The sequence below is a fragment of the Mustela erminea genome, chromosome 11 (genome assembly GCF_009829155.1).
Source record: "Mustela erminea isolate mMusErm1 chromosome 11, mMusErm1.Pri, whole genome shotgun sequence".
Classification (NCBI taxonomy): Eukaryota; Metazoa; Chordata; class Mammalia; order Carnivora; family Mustelidae; genus Mustela; species Mustela erminea.
The window spans coordinates 42,781,829-42,801,033 of NC_045624.1; the positions used below are offsets into that span (position 1 = coordinate 42,781,829).

Consider the following 19,205-nt stretch of genomic DNA (forward strand, 5'->3'; position numbering starts at 1 on the left):
CTTTAATTGGAGATAACTGTAGACATGCCCGGGGAGTTAGGTAAGATGTGCCCAAACCAGCCAGGGCAATTCCACAGCACCCTTGATGAGTGCACACAGCAGACAGGGGGTCCTCTCGGGAGCAGGCACACCATTGCGGTGCACAGCTGGAAACTAACCCTGGCAGCGTTTAAAAAGTCACCTGGCAACTGTGAGTCTCTTTGCACCCTGAGTTGCTGAAATCTCATATTTCCCGTGACTTGTGGGACATGTAGCTGAGGTTATTTCAATTAAATGTTCATCTGTGCTCAGTATACCCTACCCACCTCTGTGTTATGTAATCGTGAGCTTCTGTTTTGAGTTGGGACTCTGATGGTCAGGGCTAACGTGGCTACAGGCATAGCTCAGCGAATCTATGGGATCTGGGCTTGCGCTTCCACATCTGGGCTGCCTTTTGCTGCCTCTGGTCTTGTACATGGTGAAGAGATTAAATTCTCTCTCATGATCAACATCTCTCTGTCTCTCCCTCCCTCCATACTTCCCTCTCTCCCTCTACACACACACACACACACACACGCACACACGCACACGCACACACACACACCTCTTATCAGTGAAAACTTTGCCACTGAGTATTATTTCCATGTCTGAAAACAGACATTCTGCCAGAGCAGAATTTATTTGATTCAGGTCTCTCTGACTGGGTGGTTCGGTCGAGATTTCACCTAATGCTTGCCAACTCACAGTAAGATAACATTTTACTTAAACCAAGGGCTGCAGGCACAACAGACAGTGGCCTTCTTGGCACGCAACTCGCAGTCCTGTGATGCCCACCCCAGGCAGAGTGAGAGTAGCTCTAGGCTAGAGCTCTTACTTTGGCAAGAAACAACATTTGCATGAAAGCTTTATAAAGTTTGTTTAGCTTACTTCAAATATTTTATTTTAAATAAATCACCCAAACCAAATTTAATTCTTTTCATTTGGACAAAGAGAAAGAGAACATCCATGTTATTAAAAGACAACAATGCTTCTCATTCTTCCTTCAGGTCTGATTTTAACATGAAGTCTGATTTCTTTTTTTTTTTTGTCAATTTTGATAGAATCGTAATTGCCCTTTCAGATCAACCCCATAAAGATGGCACTACCATGGGGAGTACAACAAATTTGAGCTTCAAATCTTGCTTTTCACCTATTGAATTGTAAATTACCACTATCACTGACTATTGCAAAGGGAGGCCTATAGGAATGTTCTACACATTTACTTCAAGTTTCCTCTTTGCTGTTCTTTTCAGAGGTCTGCAAGAGCCCCAGACACACTACCAAGACAGACTAACCCAGTCGACAAGGCAGTAATTCTATGGGGTTTTAGGAACAGACAATCCGATGTCACCTCTGCTGGAAATAATGTGACATTCATTTAACAATAACAGGTAATAAAAGTAAATTGTAGAGTATTTAAAGCTGTATAATCAATCCTTTTCATCTGCATATGAAACTATATATGTATCTAAGTATTTATTCTTGCCTCCTTCCAAAAAGAATTGGGGTAGCTTATAGGCATACATACTAAACAATTCAAAATAAGTAAGGGTAGACATATAAAATGAAGTCAGGAATAAACTTATTATTCAAAAACTGCCTGCTGTTAGAGGTGGGCTACAAATTTATTTCTAGCTTCATAGCAACTAAAGCAAAGATGGTGAATTTTAATCAATCAAGATTAATTATGCCTTTATCATTTTTTGTAGGGCTAAGTAATGGAAATGCAAACACACTCAATTGCATCCAAAGACTTCTGGTCTGCCATTTTTTACACCAGCTCTGGGCTCCTATTTCATCTATTCACTGTGTGTTGAGAGTAAGTTACTGCTACTAATACCACAGGTGTTTATTTCTGCATTCACCCATGCCGTTGCCTCTGTGAGGAGTACCGATGGTTCTCAACCATTTGTCCTGGGGAGAGGGGTACAAACCACCCTGAGAGACATCTGGCAATGTCTGGAGACACTGTTGATTGCCATAATCTCTGGGAGAGAAGTGCTACTGGCCTCTAGCCAGTAGAGCTTAGAGATGTGGCTGAACATCATACAATGTGCAGGATGTAACCCACAACACAGTCAAACTATCTAGTCAAATTATATAATACTGAGGCTGAAAATTCTGCAGCAACTAATGGGGTATCTATGGGTGTGTGTGATTTTGTTTGAATAAGGTAGAAATGAGTCACTTTTCTGTTTTAGAAAACACTAGCCTTAGTTTGTACTTTAGCTTTCATTGGTCTGCTCTAGAAACCCATAGGTCAGAAGAGCTTTTATAATTGACAGAGTAGGAAAAAAGGAGACCACGGTTTGTTCTGGATCCTAGATATAATGTCAAAGGAATTTCAAAATAGGAGATCTTTAGGCCATAGCTAAAGGACTTCAGAATAAGTCTACCTGTATATATTAGGAAAATCTGGGCACTGCTTAAAAAAATTGGAAGTCATCCCATCTCTTAACTCAATCTGAATAAATAAACCTTGCCAATAGAATGTGTTTTACAGCACTGATGGAAGAACTGCTGGAGAGCAAGAGAGAGTAAACAGATGGAAAGAACACCAAAGGAAATTGAGAAATAGCCATCTGATGATATCATGCAGATTGGACCAAGAACCGCATGCCTGGGCTCTTCCCGCACTGACCTGCTGGATGCAGGTGCAGAGTCCATGGTCTCCCTGGTACCTTAACAGCTGGGTGATTTTCCCCCTTGCCAACTGCCTCTCTTAGTGACAGAAGTCAGGCTCATTCCCATATTTTACAAATACAATAGTTAATATGGCTGATTAAAAACTTGCTTTGATTTTGTCATGCCCATCCTACTTTTTTCTTTTTTTCTTTCTGATAAGCCACCATTATTCTAAATATGAAAAGACTAGCTCAGAATGGATAGACTAATGATGAAATGTAACTTTTCTCTCAACTATCTCAGTAATCTTCACCTTCATTCTTGTAACATAAATTTGGATAATTCAATCTTTGAGGTGTTTCTGCACAAGAATGGTCAGGTTTTTACTAAACTGATAAGCAGTGATCCTGCCTGACAGCACTGTGATTAGCAGATGTAACCTCTCTGCACTCATGCAAACTGAAAAGGTTAGTGAGAAAATCTTAAGAGTTCTTTGAACTCCATGTCTACTTCAAAATAATTTCTAGAGAAAAGCAAACATCTTCACTGACTTGGAGACAGAGGAGAACCTTGTCAATTTAAACTCTACTCTGCTCATCCAGAAAGGAATGAAGCTGGATGTGGCCTCCAAACCATCCATAAACAAAGTTTCCTCAGAGAGTATCTGGGATGATAGTTAAATGTAATAATTTACACTGTTTGAAATCAACTGGTATGTTAATCATAGGTAATTCTTCCTGTACTAACTGCTGGACTCAGTACTGAGTCATATTTGGTTGGCTTCCTTTGAGTTATTTTATACACAGCATCCTCTTCAAAGAAAAATCATTTTGTAAAATCTACAGTTTAATTTTCATTAATTCAATCAACATTTTTATCCAGTGTATAATATGTAATTATTTAATGACTCTCAGTCTCAAAAAATAGTGAGACATAAAAATAATAAATAAATTTATTATATCTCATATACATATCTATTGTCCAGATAAACAAAGCCAGGATAACTTTTAACTATATGATTTTAAACATGTGGATGAAAAAACTTGTTTCTACATGAAAGCTGCTTTCAACCCACCATCAAAGCCCACTTCTTTAAGGCTAACTAGTTCATAAAATACTTTCTAATAGATTTCATGGCTTTGTTAATCCTGCTTATACAATGGAACTAATTTGATAATGATAGTACTAATACTCCTGTTTTGATGAAACACTTCAGAAAGCTATCTGCCTACAAGAGATAACAAGAAACTCACTTCAGAATTAAGGACATACACAGACTGAAAGAACAGGAATAGAAAAAGATATCCCATGCAAATGGAAATGAAAAGAAAGTTGGAATAGCTATGCTCATATCAGACAAAATAGGTTTTTTAAAAAAAGATTTTATTTATTTATTTTAGAGAGAGAGAGCACACGTGAGTGGGGGGAGATGCAGAGGAAGAGGGACAAGCAGACTCTGCACTGAGTGCAGAGCCTCACATGGGTTCTGAGATCATGGCCTGAGCCAAAATCAAAAGTTGGATGCTTAACCGACGGAGCCACCCAGGTGCCCCCAAAATAGACTTTAAAACAAAGACTATGATAAAAGGCAAAGAAGGGCATTACATAATGATAAAAGTGTCAACCCAGAGAAAAGATATAACATTTTTATGTCAATATTGTGTTTATTTATATTAAGTGATTTATTAAATTAATATATATGCACTCAACATAGGAACACCAAAATATATAAAACAAATGCTAACAGAACTAAAGGGAGAAACTGAAAGTAATACAATAATAACAGAAGACTTTAATATCCCATTTTCATCAATGGAGAGGTCATTCTGACAAAAAAAAAAAAAAAAAAAAATCCATAAGGAAACATCAGCCTTAAACAACACATTAGACCAGATGGACTTAATAGACATGCAAAACAAACCATCCCAAACCAGCAGAATACACATTCTTCTCAAGTGCACATGGAATATTCTCCAGGATAGATCACATGCTGGGCCACAAAAGTCCCAATAAACTAAAAAAAAAATTGAAATCATATCAAACATCTTTTCCAACCACAATGGTATGGAACTAGAAATTAATGACAAGAAAAAAAGGGGAAATACAAAAACATGAAGACTAAACAACATGCTATTAACCAACCAATGGGTCATCAAAGAAATCAAAGGAAAAATCCAAAAATAACTAGAGACAAATGAGAACAGAAATACAGCATACCAAAATCTATGGAATGCAGCAAAAGTGGTTCTAAGAGGGAAGTTCACAGCAATACAGACCTACCTCAAGAAAAGAAAAATCTCAAATAAACAATCTAACTTTACACTTAAAGGAACTAAAAAAATAAGGACTAACAAAGCCCAAAATTAGAAGAAGAAAGGAAATAACAAAGATCACAGTGGAAATAAATGAAATGAAGACTAAAAATAAAACAAAAATGATCAATGAAATTAAGAGCTGGCTCTTTGAAAAGACAAACAAAATTGATAAACCTTTAGCTAAACTAGCCAAGAAAAAAAGAAAGGGGAATCAAAGAAATAAACATAAATGAAAGTGGAGAAGTAACAGTCTTAGAGAAATATAAAGGGTGATAAGATAGTACTATGATCAATTATATGCCAACGAGCTCCTAGACATCCTAGAAGAAATAGACAAATTCCTACAAACATACAATCTTCTAACACTGAATCAGGATGAAATAGAAAATCTGAATAGAGATTATTAATAAGGAAATTGAAATAATAATTGAAAACCTCCTTACAAACAAAAAATCCAGACCAGATAGCTTCACTAGTGAATTCTACCAAATATTCAAAAATTTAATACCTAGTCTCAAACTTGTCCAAAAAAATTGAAGAGGAGGAAAAGTTTTCAAACACATAGCTAGCATTACCCTGACACAAAACCCAGGTAAGGACACCACAAAAAGAAAATTACAGGCCAATATCTCTGATAAACATAGATGCAAAAATCCTCAAATCAAAAGCAATAATACATTAAAAGGATCACACACCACAATCAAGTAGGATTTATTCCAGGGATTCAAAGATGGTTCAATGACCACAAATCAATGGAATACATCACATGAACAAAATTAAAAATACAAATAATACAATCTCAATAGATGCAGAAAAAGAATTTGACAAAATTCAACATGCATTTATGATAAAAATCCTCAACAGTGTATACAGAATGAACATACCTCAACATTAAGACATATATAACAATCCCACATGTAATATCATCCTCAGCCATGAAAATCTAGAAATTTTTCTTTGAAGTACTACCCAAAGCAATTAGGCCAGAAAAAGAAATAAAAGTCATCCATATCAGAAAGGAAGAAGAAAAACTCACTATTTGCAGATGATATAATATTATATACATAAAGCCTAAAGAATACACCAGAAAACAATTAGAACTAATAAATGAATGTAGTAAAGTTGCAGAGTATAAAATCAATATACAGAAACCTGTGGCATTTCTATACACTAATAACAAAACATCAGAAATAAATATTTAAAAAAATTTTTCACTTATAATTGCATTGAAGTAAAGAAGTAAAGACCTGTACATGGAACTATAAGTCACTGATGAAGGAAACTGAAGAAGACATAAATAAATGGAAAGATATTTAATGCTTATACATGAGAAGAATTAATGTTAAAATGTCCATACTACCCAAAGCAATCTACAGATTTAATACAATCCCTATCAAAATAGCATTTTTCATGAAACTAGAACAAATAATACAAAAGTTGAATGGAACCACAAAAGACCCCAAATACCCAAAGCAATCTTGAGAAAGAAAAGCAAAACTGAAGGTGTCACACTTCCTGATTTCAAGCCATACTATAAAGCTCTAGTAGTCATATTTTTTGTACAAAAACAGAATATGGATCAAAGGAACAGAACTGAGAGCCCAGAAATAAACCTACACATATATGAAAAATTCATGTATGCAAAGGAGCCAAGATCATACAATGGAGAAAGGACAATATCTTTAATAAATGATTGCAAGAAAACTGAACAGCCACATGCAAAAGAATGAAAACAGACCACTATCCCACTGTCTTTCACTATACACAAAAATTAACTCAAATGGATTTAAAGACTTGACTGTAAGACCTAAAACCACAAAATTCCTAGAAGAAAACATAGGCAATATGCTCCTTGACATCAGTCTTGGTGACATCTTTGTGAATCTGACTCCAAAGCAAGGAAAACAGAAGCAAAGATAAACAAGTGGGACTACATTAAGCTAAAAAGCTTCCGCGCAACAAAGAAAACCATCTTCAAAATGAAAAGACAACCTACTGAATGAGGTAAGATACTTGTATACCATACATCTGATAAAGGGTTAATGCCCAAAATATATAAGGAACTCATACAACTCAACAACAAAAACAAAAAAACAAATAACCTAATTTAAAAAATAGGCAAAGGCTCAGAATAGACATTTCTCCAAAGATGACATCCAGATGACCAACGGGCACATGAAAAGATGCTCAACATCACTAATTATTATGGAAATGAAAATCAAAAAACCACAGTAAGGCATCACCTCACACCTGTTAGAATAGCTATTATCAAAAAGACAAGAAATAACGAGTGTTAGAAAGGATATGGAGAAAAGGGAACCCCCGTACTGTTGGCAGAAGTGTAAATTGGTGCAACCAGCATGGAAAACAGTATACAGATTCCTCTATCCTGTGATTCAGCTATTTTACTTCTGGATATTTATCTGATGAATACAAAAAGTCTAATTAGAAAAGATACATGTACTTCTATATTCATTGCAGCATTATTAACCATAGCCAAGATATGGAAACAACCTAAGTGACTGATACATGACCAGATAAAGATGTGGTATATTTATACAATGGAATACTACTCAGCCATAAAAAAGAATGAATTCTTGCATCTGCGACAACATGGATGGACCTTGAGGAAATTGTGCTAAGTGAAATAAGTCAGATGAAGAAAAATAAATACCACATGCTTTCACTCCTATGTGTCATCTAAAATAAAGAAACAAAAAAAAAAATAAAAACAAACTCAGAGTTACGGAGAACAGATTAGCAGTTGCCAGAGGGGATGCAGATGGGGGAGGGTGTGTGTGAAATGGATGAAGAAAGTCAACTCTATGGTGACGGATGGTAATTAGACTTGTGGTGATTACTTTTAGTGTGATTACTTTTAGTGTATACAGATGTTGAATTATAAAACTGTACACATGAAGCTAAATAAATAAATAGAAGAAATATTAGTGGTCTCAAAACCATATGAATTTGAAATGGACAAAAATGGCAATTTGCTAGTCCTATGTCAACATGTGGGGCTAACATTGAACTTGTTGCTATACTCCATCTGAGTGAGAAGTAGTGCAGTCTCAGCCAGCTTTCAGACTAAGCCTTATTAGAGAGATCCTTCAAAAACTCAGTTTAAAAATAACAGAATGGCCAAACGATTTTCAGTCTAAAGACCTCTGTTCACTTTGCCAACAGGAACACTGGATGTGCACAGGTGAAATAGTAAAGAGGGTGGGTGGGGAGGAGAAAGTGTAGCTGTTTGGTTTAATAATGACAGAAGGAAAATCCCTCCCAGATTACGTATAGTGTTTGTCTTACTGGATATCCCCTTAACTGCTAGGACTACAGATGCTATTAGTTAAAATGCATATTAAGCTATCTGGTCCTTCTTAAAACCTCATCAGACCGTTCAACTTCTAAATTTCTATTAGCAACAAATTCGAATGGAAACATCTCAATTCTGTGCTTCTGTGAGAGGGTTACAATTGACTTAAAGTTTCTGGAGGAAAGTGGGGTGATCCCATGCCATACTGAGAGACATAAAATGTACAAAACCTTACACCACCATTTTTCCTGTTGAATTATAAAGTGTGAAACAAATATTAATAGCAATTTCCAAAGGAATAAACTTACTTTCAGTGCAAATAGGACAGCATCCTTTTCTGTTGAGAATTTTACCCTAATCAAGAGGGGGGAAAAAAAAAACAAATTTAATGTTAAGAAACAGGGTCTGCTGAGGACAAAAGTGTTTTTAAATCTAATACCAGTTAAACCAATGAAATCAGCCCAAGCTGTATTTGAACTTAATGCCCAGTGATGATGATGGCAAAAATGAACTTTGAAGTATCGGGTTCTAATGCCAGGCAAAGTCATTGAGAAAGTTTTCCTATTCTTGTCCTCTGAGAAATGTAATATCCAAGGGGCTCATTGGTGTGAGGATGGAGACCGTCTGGATTCAACCTTCTCACTGATATCCAAACTACCCCCCAGAGAGTGAGCGTACACACATAAAAATGGGAATCATCTGTTATCCTCTCTATCCACGGAAGGCTTCATTCTGTCTTTGCTCGTCAGAGGGGCCCAAACAATAAATCATACCCCAAGCGCAGGCCTATGGAGATGGACGATATCTGTGCTACAGAACAAATGCGGTCAGATTTCTTCTTTCAGAAAAGTGGTATGCTATCCATGTTAAGTCACTGTTCAGCAGTCAAAGCCAATGAAGTTGAGGGTTTTGAAAAGCTGAATAATTTTCCATTACCTTTCTGGAAATACAGTGTAATCTCCTATATTCCATTTCTTCCAATTTTTTAATGCATGGCATTAAAAGGAGGAAACACATTCTCAGGGTTGATATCAGAGAATGGCATTGTCTTTTCACTGAGACTCACAGAGAAAAAGAAATGTGGTCAATTGCCACTAGCGGTCAATTGCATTGAAGAATAGATTTAGATCCTAAAAAAAAAAAAAAAAAAAATCCTACAGACTTTAAAAATGTTTGTTGACAGTTGAAGAACTAGAACCACATCTCATTTATTTTTGCATCAGCCAGGCCTAAACTGGTACATTAAAGGCTATGAGAACTTTGAATGAGGTTTAAAACTCGGCCCCACTCAGCCCTCCCTGGTTTGGGGCATTATGACATATTTTCATTGCCTACAGCTCAGTTATCTACAGCTCCCCCCCCCCCAAGATTTTACTTATTTATTCATGAGAGACAGAGGGAGAGAGGCAGAGGGAGAAGCAGTCTCTCACCCGAGCAGAGAGCCCAGGCAGGACCAGATCTCAGGACTCTGGAATCATGACCTGAGCTGAAGACAGACACTTATCTGCCTGAGCCACCCAGGCGTGCTCTATTTTCTGTTTCTATTTGGCACAAGAGGCCCCCTTCGGTTTCTTGTGACTGAAAGCAGTTGAAGAAAAGACCAACTGAGTTTGGCTCCGGGCCGATGGAGGGGTAGCTCCAGGGGAGCGCAGTAAAGTGCTCTATCAGAAGCAGGCAGAGCTACCAGAACCAAGGCCCCAACAAAGGGTGACTATGTGATCCCCTACATCTGCACCTTGGCAGAAACTGCCATCTCCTTTCTCCTGGAACTGAGTGGAACCGGTAATCTCACAGAATCACATAAGGAATAAATCAGGCACAAGCTAAGAAGTCTAGGCTCCCAAGGTCCACATAACTAGCTGTGGAGCTCTGCACACTTTGTGACCTCACTGGTAAGAAGGGTTTAGTAATAGCACCAGCTCCGAGGGGTGGGCTCAACATTCAACAGGTGAAGTCCTGCGACTATAGGGAAAGTCTCTGTGCATATCAGTGATGATGAGACGGCAGTGTTACAACAATCTGTCCCCAATGGAACCCCTCACAGCCCTTCTCATCAAAAGTGCTCCTTGCCTCAGGGCTGGGGGTGAGGGTGGAGGAGGGGGTAAAGGAGGGAGGGGTCTGCCAGGGAGGATGGACGGGAAATCCCACCATAAAACCCTTCTTCAACAAGGCACACATACTTCTGGAAAAAGAGATGAATAGCAGCCAGGAAGGATAGAGCTGGGAATAGAGTCTGCTTCTTTAAAAAAAAAAAAGGGACTTTTTAAATTTTCCCCAGGCAATGCAAGGGAGGGGAAATAAGCATTTAACAGCATTTCCATGGTAGAACTAAGTTATCTTCCAAAGTCCTTGTGCTGGCCCCTGAGGAAGGAAAGTGTGAACCAGAGGAACAACTGGAAGGATGCCTAGAAACAGAAAGGTGGCCCCTGGGGCAGGACAAGCTTTGACAAGACTAGGAGGGGGTGAGGTGGGAGAGAGGTCTGCACTTGAAGAGACGGATGAGGTAGTCACAGAGGAGAGGCTAAGGAGATGCCGCCATCCAGCACGTTGACCTCCCCCCAGCAATAGGACAATGAAACCCATCAAGGCTGGCACACGCGGCGAGACTCAAACTGGAAAGGCCGGCGCGGCCCGCTGAGGCTAGTGACTTGAGCCACAAGGCTGGCAAAGCATCCTGTTTTTGTCTTGTAGAATAAGGAAGCCCATTCTTACCAACATGTGCCGCCGGAGTTCATTAGCAGCGAGGGTTCCCCAAGGACTGGCATAAATGATATGATCCCATTCTGCCCAATGAATATTTATAAGCAGACCGTGTTCAAGTCTACTTATTGTGTCTTTTTTTTTTTTCTTTCATGGGAGGTTTTCAGTTTTCTGTCTGAGGCTTTTTAAAGCAAGACTAATTAGGGTTTTTTTTTTTCCTTTTTTTTCCCTCCCCCCCTTCATTCAGTTGTGCAATAGCAACAGCTGTTGTTTTTTGTGTCTCATTTGGCGCTCAAGTAAAAACAGCAACTTTTTGTTTATAATAATAACAGATGTGAATAAAATTAAAAGCTGTCCATAACAGAGAAGGGAGAACTATGTCCTGAATATATGGATATATTTTTTTCATTCACTGGAAGGTACTGAATAGGTTTGACATTTTCCCAAAATGCATAAAACCTTGAGAGGTTTCAAGTTGCCGAGGTGAATTCACTGAAGCTCGTGCTTTAGAAGATAATGGTGGCTTTATTCAGAGTACTGGAACTGTAGGTTTCTGAAAAGAGATATTTCCATAGGGGCGCTATTTCCATTTGGGGCTACAACGGAGGCCAGGGTTAGGGGAGGAAAATGAAGTAGAGGGGTCGGGGGTGTTGCTAGGCCACCGGAGAAACCCCTAGAGGAGTTTATGACTGAACAACTACATATTGCTTTGAACTGCTGAGGGAAGAAATCCCTAATTTAAGAAGAGAAAAAGAGAAGAGAAAAATGGGAAGGTTGGTTATGGTGTTCAAAGGAAAACCCAGCAGAAGGAAAAAGAGAGCAGATCTAACAGGAGTTGGAGACATTAAGACAATGTGGAAAAAGTCAATGAGGAATAGGAGATTTGGGACAAGTGCAAGGTTTAGAGCTATTTTCACGTGAGACTAGAATCCGGGTAGGAAGTGCAGAAAAAGTAGGAGTAAGCCTTGCAAAGGGTGTTGTGGCTATTCAGGAACCTGGAAGTATCAACAGATCTGGATTTTGTGTTCAGAAGATGGCATGGGACCATGCCACATGTAAGATGTTTCCCAAGATCTTAAGGTAAAGAAAAAAAATCAACCTGCATTCCAGACATACCTGCGGGCAACTGCTGATGGGAACACACTGCTTCTTTCGACACTCTGTCTTGCCTTTCACACAAGCACAGATGGTGCAATTAACAGAGGACCACATCTCTCCATCCTACAGGAGAGAGCACAGGATTCTGCTATCAGGCTGATGGGAGTTAATCCAACAGGCTTGGATTTTTCTGCCAAGGAGAGCATTTCTTACCCTGAGTGAGGGATCCATCATCAGGCTAAATTATCCTGAGGTGTCTATCTCCACCTATGTGATTGGAGGATGTGTGTGTGTGTGTGTGTGTGTGTGTGTGTGTGTGCGCGCGCACCCGCGCGCGCGCATCCCCTCTCCAGGATATAAAAAGAATTCTTGTGTGTCTAACCAAGTCATAGTTGCATCTTGCTGTTCCTGCCTTGTTTACTTAGTTTCACCCTGGAAGACAAACATGAGTTTTCATACATGATCAAGCAGCAAAGGTCTGATTTTCCTATTTGATAGAACTGAAATGTTTAAGCTCTCCCAGACACCAGAAGTCGAGATGTACAAAAGTAGTTAGTTTATTCCCAGATGGGTATAGTTCTGGACCACATAGGACAAGAACATGCCCAAAACAGAGGCTAATTCAAAGGACTCTCATTGCCCAGGCAGACACCTGAGCAGCAAGCCATCCAAACATGTGGAGCCCAGACAGAATTCTTCAGCATAATGTGTCCCTGCCTGTCTGATACCCTCCTCCCAAAAAGCTGGTTAGCACCTTGGAACACATTTTCTAGCCCAGAGATGACTTTCTGAGGAATATATCTGGCTCACTGAATTTATAATATTCAATTGCCAAATACCCAGCCCCAGGAAGCCCCATTCCTCCGGAGAACACACAGGAACGTGCGGCCTCACTTGTGGAAAAGTAGATTACACACAGGAGAGATGAGTCTGAAAATAAAACCCTTCCTGTGTTGGTAAATCTAAGCAGCAAATTTCCTTAAAAACAGAGAAACTAGCTCAGATTTTGATGACGATTGCCCCTTCTCCCCTTCCTCCTCATTTTTTGAAGCTATCTTCAGGATTATGAGGGCCTTTTATTTTTTAGGAGAGAAAGGCCTAACTGACTGTCGTAAAGGGCATCTGACTAGTCCAAATTCTCTGAGTGCACATTTCTAGGACTTGGTGTTTCAGAGATGACTCTCTGCAAACTATTTTAGGTTTCATTACATATAAGACCCTTCGTACAAGGAGCCTTGAAAACACTTTGCCCACAACACCAGCACGACAGGGAGTCTACTACATCTGGGTGCTCAGGAAACAGAGGATGCCTTTATGTTTAAAGGACACATGAGTGGCACCGAGAAGCCTATGTAACTACAGCACACACATGACCCTCTTCTTTTGGGCACGCCACAACATGTCTTCTTACTGATTCCATAGGGATCAAGACTCTCCCTCCAATTCTGTCAACGTTAAAGGAAATCTGGCTAAGTGCAGCATGAGGTGCTCCCATGTCTGACTTGACTCCATGGGTCTCGGTCTCATGAATGTCCTGAGGTGGCACCTTCAGGTACAGAAAGACACCCTCCACCCAACAGACCAGATGGAAAGCCCTTTGGGAAAAGGCAACAATCTTCACCCTGATGTTCATGTGGTCACTGAGCAGCTCCGCTAACAGAGAAGTACAGGGAGCCGCCAAGGAGTAGCAGAGGGTCGGTGGCCAGTCCTGCTAGCTCAGCTGGGCCAAGGTGCTCTCATCTTCACTCAATGGTTGGGCTGACATCAACATCTCACCTGGACATCTTCCAAGTAAGAAAAATCTCTCTTTGGAAAAGCAGCTTTGTGAAAAAGTTCTAAAGTATTAAGCTATAGAACCACCGGGATCTTGGAGAGGGACATGGAGCGTCTCTGACTGAATGAGATGCCCTGGTCACTAGGGCACCCATAACAGCACCACCAGGGCAGGGCATCTTCAGCTCAGTCCCAATCACTGGCCCACCACACTGGGCCATAATGTTTCACAGGCTTAAAATACTTTGTAAAGCAAAAATAAAGCCAAAGAAAACCATTTTTCCAAATAGTTGCCTCTCTGCCCCAGGTGTACTTGATTTTAAATATGGGTATATATAATATTGCAATATAAATAATTACATCTGCATACACACACACGACATATGTGTCTATAAAATGTAGATAACTCCGGCCTGCTTTTTATCTGGAGCTTTTTACATTTCCATATAGTATAGTGTTTCTCAGGCGCTTGGCTTGTGACATACCCGGAAAATCTTGTTGCCAAACTTGCACACCTTGACGTCCTCTGGAGGTACTCGCAGGAGGCACTCTTCACAACACGTCTCCTCCCCTCTGAGGCAGCCCCCAGGGTGGGAGCACTTCTTCTTACATACCACAGTGGAGTCCTGGGGGCCCGGGGGCAAATCAGAAATTAAAAATGCTTTCCATCTCTATTAAACATCCCACCTGACATTCCTTTTAACACCCCACAACTAACTGCTTTTAAACATATTCTGAAGATATCACATTGTAACTTGTTGCAATAAATCTTTCTTTCCTTTCAAAATGTTGTTTGTTGATGAGATACTTGGACAAGAAAATGAAGAAGCTATGAGAAGTGTGATGTACCCTCGCTACGTTCCATGAGTCTATAACTCATTGTTCAAGAAACTTCTGGTTCCACTCCAGCCAGCGTGTGGCAAGTAAGTCTGGCTCACTAGGGGCCCGTCAGTTTCCTTCTTGCTGGCTTTTTCCTCTTGCAAGTCCTTCATGAGCATTGCTCTCCTGGGTCTCCTCTGGGACCTTATGCTACCTTCAAGGGGTTTAGCATAAAGGCGTTATATCTAATCAAAAAAGTAAACATTAGGAGCTAACGTTCCTCCTCAAGATGAAATTCTTTAGTGTGGGCTATGTTCACAGAAGAACTGAACAAGCAATTCCAAAACAGGCCTGGGTTCTAGGGCTCTTCAATAAAGTATGTAACCTTCACAGGCCACTTACACCCTGAGAGCGATGAGTTTATATCTGTAACTTTAAGGGGTATGGCTTGCTTTCTAAAGAAGTGGCATGGTATGAACACAGTAGTCAAGTAAATTGTGCCTACTGATTTATTCAGCAACACATTGAAGTAACGTTCAGAGCTGTTTAAGAAAAGTAAACTTCTTCAGTTCCCCAGCCAACAAGCTGCAGTTTCACTGGAGTAGGTTGCCAGCTGGAAAGAATGTAAGAGCAAAACATTTCTGAGACTTGGTGGCAGGCAGGGTTGGAGGAAAGCCATGTCCCAAGTAGATGGGCAATTCCCTGACATTGTGGAGTTAGTGGGAGACCCATGACAGGGAAATGAAGAAAGACCAAGCCCTCTCCTACTAGTTAGCACTGAGAGAGAACTCACTTAAACAGGTTGTGTAAATCAACTGTTGATCTGTTAATCTTCTCTGTTAATCTTATGACTTTAAGAGGTACTCCTGGTATTCATCTACTATACTCTTACTGACTATCCATCTAAGATTAATATGACAATAAGATAACCCTTCCAGAAATGGCATTAGTTGTGTTTTATTTCTAAGGTTCTACCACATCAGACAATGGATAGGATTCAGCACTGGACAAGAACAGTTCATTTATTAAGTGTGTTATCTTATGCAAATCCATCTCCTTGAGCCCAGAGTCCTCATCATCAAAATGGAGGTGAGAATACCTACCCCTCAGATGTATTGTGCAATTTAAATGAAATATGTAAAACACTCAGCACAGTTCCTGGCACATAGAAATTATTATAGGTTCATTCATAAATTAGAAAAGAAATTCACTGCCAAGCTGCATGTCTTGATTTCTAGCTTGAAAACAGGGCACTCCTTAGCTCTCACGTAATACATACTTTATGGTAGCAGATTTCCCAACTTTCATTACACACACACACACACACACACACACACACACACACACAGAGGATACCCATTAGATCATAAGCCTGGGAGTAGTTTGTGCAAAGAGAATATGGAGATGGAGGGATGTGCTTCTGTCTACAAGGAGTTCACAGAGCAAAAGGAGAGACAGAACCATGGGAACAAATAAATTACAATATAATGTCGCAAACAGTAAACTAGTAAAGGTATAGAGGTAACAGAAAAGAAGAGTAATTACCTACATAAGTGAGTCAGGAAAGCCTCCCAAGAGGAGGTAACGTGTGAGTAGGCCGTTGTGTATGAAGAGGAGTTTGCTAATCAAATGGAAAGAAGATGAGGACACACTCCAGGTACGTCAAATCTGAAGGCACAAAGACCTGATACCATACCGTGCTCAGAGAACTATTAACCAGTTTCCTGCCCCTGCCGTGGCACTGGATGGAGATGCTGGGGAGGGAAGCCCTAAGCACAGAGAAAATAACACTGATTCTCCAAAATGACTGTAGCCTGATTCTTTAAGCATCCAATTTCCCAGAGATGACTGTGAATGCATACTCTGACAAAAGACAACCTCTTGAGGAAACAATACTCATTATACTTTTTTGAGCACTGGGGCATATTGCCTAATCTTCTCTTAAAGAATCTATGAGATCTAAAGCACTGAAAGCATTACGGGTTGTCAGTCCGCTTTCCTACAATTAAGGGAACTGGGGATGTGATGTGTTTCATCAAAGGTTCAGTACCCTCAAGAGGAAGCTCTGACCTGTGAAACTCTTGGAGAGGAAGAAAAGCTTGGGGGATGGAGGCCAAAGCAAACAGAAGAAATGGCTATAATGCTTAGCATAGGATAGTGCAAACCACGGACGAGAGGAAGGAGCCTGAGGAAAGTATTCTCAGGCTTAGGAAATACTCAGTGTTCAGTGCCAGGGAACAGACAGTTCAGCCCCTGTTGAGCCACCTCCCCTCCCCCGGAAGTAGTGCATGCTACTTACCAAAGCATCCCTCAAGTAATCAGGAACTTCTGAACTCTATTCCTAGCCACTGACTCATAGCTGTCATTGAGCAAAACTCCTCTCTTTCCCTCTCTAGCCCTTTAGCTATTAAAAACAAAATAACCACCATCACCACCAAAATGCATTATTCTAAATTCATGTCACTCAGATGGTTGGGTTCAGTCACTAATGAATGATCCTAGTATCTCCCATTAGAATAATTCTCTTCTTGGTTTTTAAAAATAAATCACCACCTAAGCACAGTCAATGAATGTGTAATGTGCATCCCTTTAAAATTCTGGAGCTGTGGTATTCCTTCTGTACCAGTCATTAGACCTCTGGTGCCTTTGGAGGAAAAATAAGCAATGCCTCAAATAAGATATGGTACGATGAACAATGCATAAATACTCTCTTCCCAAACTATCAGGTTTATCTTTGCGAAGAACTGTAAATCCATGCCTTTCTTTCCTCCTCAATGTGATTAAAGTCATTTTTACTGTGAGGTGTGTCAGAGAATTATCTTGGATAGTTAGAGCCAGAGAATACTGCCACATTTATGTGTCTGATTTTAGAAAGTACCTCAGGATTGCCCCCTCAGAGTTAATTCTCACCTACAGAAGCTAACTTGTAGGTCCTGGGAAGATAACAGTGAATTGTAATTTTTGATCTTATGTTCGAACTTCCTTGCGAACTTGAGTATGAGTTCAACTAGTAAAATGGCATTGATAATGCCTCCTTCCAGTAACATATTATCATGTTTGGCTATAATGTTCACACTAAAACCCCAACTGTAACCATGGCTGGACCACAGCCCCTCAGAACCACCTTACCTGGCAGGTGCATGCAGTGCAGTTATCATAGAGAAATGAAGATCCGTTATCATAAACATCACTGCGAAAGAGGCAGCTTCCAAATGGGAGGTCAAACACTTTCCTCTGACCTGGAAGGAAGCAACAGCATGGTGTAAGCAAGACAGAAGCCAGGAAGTCCCACTTCGGCATCAAAACTTCCATCACAGGGCTGTTAAACATTCTCACAAGATGAGGTAAATCTGGTGCACAAAAACAGTCCTGGGTCAGATGTTCCCAGGGAATCCCCTGGAGTCATTAACATAGAGAGCTTTTGTTATAGAGAGTTGGATTCACACTGAATCTTGTTAAGTTCAATAAATCTTTATTACCAGCATAGCAGACCAAGATGATCAGGTCTAAGCCGACCTGCCCTCATGGAGCTCACGGTCCTAGCCACTGACTCATAGCTGACATTGAGCAAAACTCCTCTCTTTCCCTCTCTTGCCCTTTAGCTATTAAAAACAAAACAACCACCATCACCACCAAAATGCATTATTCTAAATTCATGTCACTCAGATGTTTGGGTTAACTCACTAATGAATGATCCTTGGTCACTTGTAAAATGACACCAATAACACCTCCTCAAAATAATACAGGACCCTCTCTACCTACAATTCTGATACTAGAGTATATAACCAAAAACCCTTTCTCATGGTTAGATAAAATTTAGCTAAAGGACTATATTTTACACTTAGCAAGTATTGATAACCCAACTAAGATGGGAATTCTTATGCATACACCCAGGGCCTGAGTTTCTTGAAGCTTGTGAGAACTTACAGACTAAATTGGAGGATTATCTGCAAAAATACGAAATTCAGCCTTTCTCTAGGCCCTGAAGCATCAGGAATCTGTGTGCTGGCCACCCACACCCCCCCCCCCCCATTAAAATCACTTCTGTTACATAACACCTTGATTTTAGGATATTCTAGTATAAGCAACATCCCTAGCCATATCTTTTTTCTTTTTTTGTATTTACTAAAAAAAGGAAGGTGATGCATTTTTCCCTGTTGTAAACACTGTCCTCTATATTAATCTATCAAAGGTATTTTTCTATCCTTCAAGAGTTAAAACTAGTGTTGTTTCAATTCTGCAATTTTTATAAATGTGATAACCTGGTTTGCCTTTTTCTTATCTTTTCTTTTTTTAAAGATTTTATTTATTTATTTGACAGACAGAGATCACAAGCAGGCAGAGAGGCAGGCAGAGAGAGAAATCAAGGTCCCTGCTGAGCAGAGAGCCCAACATGGGGCCCGATCCCAGGACCCTGAGATCATGACTGGAGCCAAAGGCAGAGGCTTAACCCCCTAAGCCACCCAGGCATCCCATCCTTTTTCCTATCTTTTATCTACATGTGCTTCATGAACTTTAAAAGAGGCAGGATCTAAATATAT

At 39.9% G+C, this 19,205-nt stretch overlaps 1 protein-coding gene across 4 annotated transcripts in view; it reads right to left on the minus strand.

The window, feature by feature from the left end:
• The window catches only part of BMPER (BMP binding endothelial regulator), a 243,239-nt gene that overhangs the window by 90,890 nt on the left and 133,144 nt on the right, over positions 1–19,205 (minus strand). For all 4 annotated transcript variants that reach the window (XM_032306002.1, XM_032305999.1, XM_032306000.1 and 1 more), the window contains exons 8-11: positions 17,794–17,903; positions 14,331–14,471; positions 12,091–12,195; positions 8,583–8,628 (exon numbers count right to left, since the gene is read on the minus strand). In XM_032306002.1, the coding sequence (XP_032161893.1) occupies positions 8,583–8,628; positions 12,091–12,195; positions 14,331–14,471; positions 17,794–17,903 (402 nt within the window). The remainder of the gene's footprint in view (positions 1–8,582; positions 8,629–12,090; positions 12,196–14,330; positions 14,472–17,793; positions 17,904–19,205) is intronic.